A 7909-nucleotide genomic window follows, 5' to 3' on the forward strand; every position below is an offset into this window, starting at 1 on the left:
TTATCCTAGCAGTTAGTACCCCCATATTTGATTGCACCTCATTAATAGCCTTTTTGATTTAGACTTGGTTAGATTTTAGTTCTTTTATTTCTCCAGAAAGCGTTTCTCTAATAACTTACATGCTTTTTTCAAGTCCAGCTAGTATCTTTAAAGTGATGATTCTGAACTCTAGATCCGACATCGTACTAATGTCCATATTGAGTAAGTCCCTGGCAGTAGGTACTACCTCTTGTTCTTTTTGTTGAGGTGATTTTTTCCATCTTGTCATTTTGTCCAGAGAAGAATAGATTAATGAGCGAACAAAATGCTAACAGGGTAACAATGTCCCCAGAAAATATACTCTAAACAAATCAGAAAAGACCTGAAGCAGGGGGAAAAGAAAGGGAAAGAGAGAAAAAAGAAAAAGAAAAAAAAAGTAAAAGAAAAGATAAAGATAAAAACAAACAAAAACAGAACAAAACAAAACAAAAAAACCAGAATATGATCAAATATGATCAGGCTGGTAGATAGATCAGTGCCCCACACTAGATTTTGGGTGTATTTTGGTCTGTTAGGAGAAAGTGCCTCCCAAAATTTTAAAGAAAGAAAAACTTATATATGTACAAAAATAAGGGTTGATATGATGAAGGGATGGAATATGACTGTAAAGATGGAAATTATAAAAAATGTTATAAAAGGAATTGATAAGAAGTTGTTTGAAAAAAGAAAGAAGAGGATTTAAAAAAAGAAAAGAGAAGAAGAGACAAAAAAAAGGGGAGAGGATGTGATCAGTCAGGGGAATAGAAAGCACCATATACTAGAGATTTAGGGTATATTTTAATCTGTTAGAAGAAACTATCTCAAAATTTTAAAGAGAGAACAACTTATATATATAAGCCAAAAATATGGGTAACTACTATGAAGGGATAGAATATGACTCTAAAAATGAAAAATAAAAATTTTTTTTTTTTAAAAAGGGATTGATAAGATGTTGGTTGAAAAAGGGAAAAAGAAAAATTCAAAAAGAAATAATAAGACAAAAAGTTAAAAAAAAATTAACTTTAAAAGACTAAAGAATCATGGTAAAAAAGCCGTGAATTCTATGTGCAGTAGTCCCCTAGCGCTGGAGTTCTGCCGTTCTCATTGATCGTAAACTTGATCTTGGCTGGCTGTTCTCGCTGATCTTCTGGGGAGGGGCCTGTTGCCGTGGTTTCCAAATGTCTCTGCCAGAGGCGGAATAGCCCCGCCCTTGCCCCCTCCCGGCTAAGTAATCTGCTTGGGTTTGCTCTCCGGGGCTTTTGTTCCCTGCGAGCTTTCTGTACAGCTTTGGAGGCAGAGAGTGAAAATGGCGGCCTCCCAATCTCCGCCCCGGAGGAGCCGAGAACTCGGGGCCCCGCTCCTCAGTGAGCCCCCAGAGAAAAGCCGCCAGTCACTCCCGTCTCCCTGGTCTCCGGCCGCACTCCGTGCTCACCCGGCCCGTGACCGCGCGCCTCTGTCTCTGGCACCCGACCCCGGGTGGAGTCTCCAAACCCAGCAGATCCCTGCGGTGCACTCCCGCGCGGCTCCTCCCGGGGGAGGAAGGTGAGTCTCCCCGGATCTGCCGCTTGTTGGGTCCCTGCTGGAGAAGCAGGGGCCCGATTGTGCCGCGGATCACGGTTTATGACCACCCGGAGCTGAGAGCCCGCGCCTGGGCTCAGTCTCTGCAGCCGGCTTCCCCGCTCCGATACCTGGGAGCTCTGCCGCACTCAGGCACCCCCGGTCTTTCTGTGACCCCGAGGGTCCTGAGACCACACTGTCCCGGAGGGTTCCACCCCCCGCTTAGCCACCAGAGTGACATCCCTCGGCGGAGCCGACTTTTAAAAGTTCCGACTTTGTGCTCTGCGGCTCTATCACTTGCCAGAAGCGGCGGACGGAGCCCCCTCCCCCGCCGTCTATCCTCCCGAATATCGCCTCGGATTCACTTCTCCGCACGTCCTACCTTCCAGAAAGTGGTCGCTTTTCTGATGAGAGAGTTGTTGCTCTTCTTTTCTTCGATCTCCTGTTGAGTTTGTAGGTGTTCAGAATGGTTTGATCCCTATCCAGCTGAATTCCTGAGAGGAGACGAAATCCAGGTCTCCTACTCCTCCGCCATCTTACTCCGCCCCCCTCATTGCTTTTTCTGAATGTCTGCTTTGCCAACAATTATCTACCCGGAATTCCTAACACAGCTCCAGGGCCCAGGCAGTTTGCTGGTGGCAAGAAAGGTAATTATCTGGATACCTTCCATCATTGAGGGGACTAAGGCTAATTTTGAATCTGTTATCTTGCCTTCAAAGACAGAGGAAAGCAAGGGAATGAGGGAATTTTTAGAGGTGATGAAAATGTCTTATATTTGGATCATGGTGGTGGGATCACATGACTATAAACTTTTGACTCCTGAACAACAAGGGTTTGAACTGCACGGGTCCACTTATACATGGATTTTCCCCCCAAAATAACGTACAGTACTGTAAAAGCATTTTCTCTTCTTTATGATTTTCTTAACAATGTTTTCTTTTCTCCAGCTTACTTTATTTTAAGAATACAGTATAGAATACATAGGACATACAAAATACGTGTTAATAGACTCTTTGTTATGAGTAAGGCTCCAGTTGAGAGTAGGCTATTAGTAGGTAGTTAAAATTTTGAGGAGTCAGAAGTCATACGTGGGTTTTTGACTGCATGGGGGTTGGCGCTCCTCACCTCTGCGTTGTTCAAGAGCCAATGCAAATTGACAAACAGTTCCACAGTGTGTTTTGGCGTTTCTTGCAAGCTGTGCTCTGGGGTCTAACCAGCCAGAAATACAGGCTGCCATCTTACTAACTGCCAGAAAATACAGATCTCAGAACAAAACACAGAAATGGAAGTGGAGCCTCTCACCATTTCTCCTGATGACTCACTCTCGAAATATTTGTTCTAAATTCCCATGTGACTGAATTCTTCTGTTCTGGAGATATTAGTACTAAAGAAGGAATACTCCTACCCTGGGTCACAGCAAAGGTTTTGCTGAATGGAAAGCTGAGACTGCTATCTTATCATTAAAAGTGACTAACATGACTAAAGAAATTAGAAAAAAAATAGTAGTAGGGGTAGGTGGGATGATGGCCTTTGACTATCAGTCATTATAGTCAGCTGCCATGTTGGGGAAGGATGGTTGAAACTGGAAGAAATCCTTGCGTTTCCATGGCAGGTCATGGAAAACTACTTGACACTCACAGGTTGGATCATCAAAGTCTCAGGTCTCTCAGAACTAAAGGTTTAGGTTAACCCAATGCACAAAGAAAGTTGACTAGTGAGGTGTTGACTAAGGTCAAGAAGGACTAAGGTTAGAACTGTTTACAGAAAACCCTGCCATGGACTTTTAAGTGTAAAACCCCCAGGCTTGTCCTCTGGAACAGATAAGGGAGATAGTCCTAATGTGCACCTCTATCATTTTAATATTTAATATTTATCATTTAATATTAAACTAAAAATCATTTCTGGTGGCTGATCTATAACTCTGAGTGTACGAGGAAGTTTATCATGTGATGTGACTGACTCTCCCTCTACATTCAAAATCTAGATTGCCAAATTACAGGTATGCCTCCATGAGATAACTGAAGAGGTAAACAAAAGCCTTGAGTTTTTGTTTGATTGCTTTTCTCATATATATTCTTGCTTTGCATTAGGAGCAAGCCCAAGGAAAAACAACTGTGAACCCTGGCTGGGTTATTATTCTTGATTCTGGGTGAGGGGTAATGGCACCATGAACTGAATGGGAAAGAAGAGAAATCATCAACACCTGCTATGACCTCTTGGCCAACTCAAGAAACGAATACTTACGGCCTCTGCCACCATTCCTTTGCTTGCTAGTGAAGTCTCTGAGGAATGAACAGTTACTACCTCCATTTTAATAAACAAATTATGGGCTTTTTTTTTTCCCTTTTCATCTCTCTTCCTTTTTTTTTTTTTTAAGATTTTATTTATTTATTTTTCAGAGAGAGAGCACACAAGCAGGGGGAGCGGCAGGCAGAGAGAAAGCAGACCCCTCCCTGAGCAAGGAACCTGACGCGGGACTCGATCTTAGGACCCTGAGATCATGACCTGAGCTGAAGGCAGACTCTTAACCGACTGAGCCGCCCAGGCATCCCTCTCTTCCTGTTCTTTACCATTTTGTGGTAGTGGTTAAATGTACCCATGGTTTCTGGGGTTACTGTGATCTGAGACAGAATCATAGTGGAGGAATTTATTTCAAACAGACATCCTGGCCCGGGAACACAGGATCTCAATGACATTACTGAATCTCTAGGCAATGGCTGAATGTGACTTTGAGTTGTCTCTGGTTGGGAAAGTGATGTGCAAAGTTGCAATTTTATGTATGATAATTAGACTATGTTAAGCAGAGCCATCTTTCAATATGTGTGAGTAAACATATGTGGGGGGTGGGCAGCCAACACGTGTAATTTCAGAGAAAAATCCTGGGATGGCTCTCTGGCTTGCAGCAATTCTCTATAATGGAAGTGGCCCCTGACACCCATGAGTGGATCTGCACAGTCATGCCTGCTTATGTTAACTTTGGATCTCTGGCCCTCCTTGAACAGTCTATCAGAGTCTCTCTTAGAAATTTGGAAATTTATGGGAGGTACACACAATTGTGGTCTCCAGAGCTGAGTTGTGCTAACAGCAGTACTATAGAAGAGAAGTCCACAAGCTGACTGAGCTCTCAAGAACATCTCTCGCTGTTGCTCTTCCTAAAGAGGCTCAGTTGTTCCTTTCTTCTCTGGATTCAGTGATATACACCACTGACCTCTCTAAGAATATCTATTTTTGCCTCTTGACCTACTTAGAGTCAATTTCAGTTATTTGCAACCAAATGAACTACATAGAGAACAGAATTATAAATCTATACGGATTAGAGTGATGTTATCTTATAAAGGATTTTAAAGTTCTCAAAGTTCTCCTGAGGAGTTTCTGTATAGATAATAATAATTAATAATAATAATATAATATCTAAACTAATCTTTACTTCCAGCTCAAGCTCTGCACCGGGCACTTTCCTTGCAGTAACTTGTATCCCCACAGTGGTCCTCTGAGGCGAATATTACTCTTTCCTAAAAAAATTGAAGTACAGTTGATGCGCAATGTGACATTATTTCAGGTGTACAGCATAGTGATTCGACAATTCTATATTTTTCTCTATGCTCTCCACAGGTGTGGCTACCATCTATCACCATACAACGCTATTATGATTCTTTTGATGGGGGTGGGGTGAGGGGCACCTGGGTGGTTCAGTGGGTTAAGCGTCCGACTCTTTTTTATTTTATTTTTTACAGTCTTGAGGTCTTTTATTTTCTTTACATTTATCATGCCATGAATTCATAGGGAATGGATTCCAGCAGTTCAGGCTCCTTTCCATTAGTTCTCACAAAGTGTGCTTCTCTGGGTGGGGCAGGCTGGCGCTTCAGCTGAACCCAAGTACCTTTCTCTTTGGCTTCCTTCTTTTTCTGATCATTTTCCCTCACACGCTTCAGGAAGCTGTCTCGGCTCTTTGAGTGTTTAATATGCTCAATGCGTACATTAATTCTCTTGGCAAGAATCTTGCTCTTAACTTGTTTGTTTACAACAATGCCAACAGCATGCTGAGTAACATTGTAGACTCTTCCAGTTTTGCCATGGTAACATTTGTGGGGCATTCCTTTTTGAACAGTGCCCATTCCCTTGATGTCCACAATATCACCTTTCTTATAGATTCGCATGTATGTGGCCAAAGGAACAACTCCATGTTTTCTAAAAGTTCTAGAGAACATATAGCGGGTACCTCTCCTCTTTCCCTTTGTGTTGGTCATTTTGGCGAATTACTGAAAGATGGCGGTTCCGGCCGAAAGGCCAAGCGTCCGACTCTTGATTTCAGCTCAGGTCATGATCTCAGGGTCGTGAGATTGAGCCCCACGTTGGGCTTCGCACTGGACATGGAGCCTGCTTGGGATTCTCTCTCTCCCTCTCTAAAAACAAACAAAAACCCCTCAAAACCCCAAGACGCAATATTATTGACTATATTCCCTAGGCTGTACCTTTTTTTCGCGTGATTTATTCATTCTGTACCTGGAAGCATGCACCTCCTACTCCCCTCATCCATTTTGCTCTCTCCCTCCACCCCCTCCCACCCCCTCCCCCCTGGCAACCACCAGTCTGTTCTCGGTAGTTACCGATCTGTTTCTGCTTTTTGTTTGTTGTTTGTTTATTCATTTGTCAGGGGGCTATTGCTCTAACCATATTTTACAAATAACTGTAGCTCAGAGAGGTTAACTAACTGACCCAATAGCACACCTCTAGGTAAATTGTAGAGATGCAATGAAAAATCAGGAACTCACTTAGATAGTGAGCAAATGAGCCAAGATCCAGTCCAAGACTTAATGACTCTGAAAGACATATGTTTAGCTACGAATTTGTTAATTCAGTAAATATCTACTGAATTCCTAACGCAACAGGAGGCAGAATACTGGAGACATCAATAGCCTGGGTTCTAGAGACAGAGGTTCTGTATTTAAATCTTCCGAGGCTCTTCTGATTTCAAGCTGTGTGACCTCGTGAAAGATACTCACCTTTCTGTGCCTCTGTTTTCTCATATAAAGGTAGGAATGGTAACATAACTACTTAATTGAATTGTTATGAAAAATAGCTCAGTTAAGGGGTGCTTGGGTGGCTCAGTCGGTTAAGCATCTGCCTTCAGCTCAGGTCATGATCCCAGGGTCCTGGGATCGAGTCCCGCATCGGACTCCTTGCTCAGTGGGGAGCCTGCTTCTCCCTCGCCCATTCCCCTGTTTGTGTGCCCTCTCTCTGTCAAATAAATCCATAAAATCTTTTAAAAAATAACTCAGTTGATACATTTAAAGTGCTTTGGGCTGCACTTGGCACATCAGTGATAGCTATTTCTATGCTAGGAGCAATGAGTAAGTCAGGAAATGTCTCTGCTTTCATGTGCTGGGGGTGAAGATAGGGAGGAGGTTTCCTATTTAGAGAGGCTGGCCAGGAGGAGGCTCCTCTGAAGAGGTGTCATTGTACCAAGATCCTGGAGACGAGTGCTTTGGGAAGAAGGAACAGCAGGTGCAAGTCTTGAGGGGAGTGGGAATGCAGCACGTTCAAGGCGGGGCCGGAGTGGCTTCGGAGAGTGAGCAGGTGGGGGTGTGGTAGGACAGGAAGTCAGACAGGGTATTGGGGCCAGATCCTGAAAGCCCTGAGGGCCTAGGCAGAGTCTGGATCTATTTAAGGCACAAACAGTGGCATCAGAGAATTGAGAACAGAAGAGTGACATTATCTGATGTTAGTTTTAAGAGATCAGTCTGGCTGAGGTAAGACATTTAGGGGCTGATAACATAGAGGGCAAGGGCAGATTCAGGAAATCGGTTGGCGGCTAGCAGGAATTCAGGCAAAAAAAAAAAAAAAGATAGCATCTGAGATGAAGGTGGTAGAAATGGAGGTGAGGACAAGTGGTCCAATTCAGGATATGTTTTGAAGATGGATCGTTGAAGATTTGCTAATGGATTTGCTGTCTGTTATGTAGGGAGAGGGGAATCAGTGACTTCCAGTGTTTGGCCTCAGTCAACAGGTGGGTGCCATTCCTTTAAGCAAGATAGAAAGTATTTCAGTCCCAATCTTGTTAGAAGAAAGAAATCGTACTGGTTATTTTAACAGAGGTAACTTAATATAAGCATTTTAGTATTTTTAAAAGCCCTGGGTATTAAAGAACTAAAAAGGGAAAATGAACACTAAGGTATCCCTGAGGTTGTGCCCCTGGGTAACAGCTCTCCCTCGCAGGGCTGGGAGACCAAAGGGAATGATGATGTCTAGCGGCCTGGAAAAGGGGTCCTATAGAGCTGACAGTAAGATGAAAACGGGGAGCTGCATTTTGCTATCCTCTCTCAGCTTAGAGGAA

General features: G+C 43.3%; 1 protein-coding gene across 1 annotated transcript; it reads right to left on the reverse strand.

The window, feature by feature from the left end:
• Window positions 1–5299: 5299 nt before the first annotated feature.
• LOC123845448 (large ribosomal subunit protein eL21-like) lies at window positions 5300–5863 on the reverse strand. Its single transcript, XM_045876208.2, has one exon. It carries the CDS (start codon window positions 5820–5822, stop codon window positions 5340–5342), a length of 483 nt encoding a protein of 160 aa, XP_045732164.1. The 5' UTR covers window positions 5823–5863; the 3' UTR covers window positions 5300–5339.
• Between the last annotated feature and the right edge of the window lie 2046 nt (window positions 5864–7909).

Source organism: Mirounga angustirostris, unplaced genomic scaffold (genome assembly GCF_029215605.1).
Source record: "Mirounga angustirostris isolate CCGP_5_RB_7025 unplaced genomic scaffold, mMirAng1.0.hap1 SCAF_6, whole genome shotgun sequence".
Lineage (NCBI taxonomy): Eukaryota > Metazoa > Chordata > Mammalia > Carnivora > Phocidae > Mirounga > Mirounga angustirostris.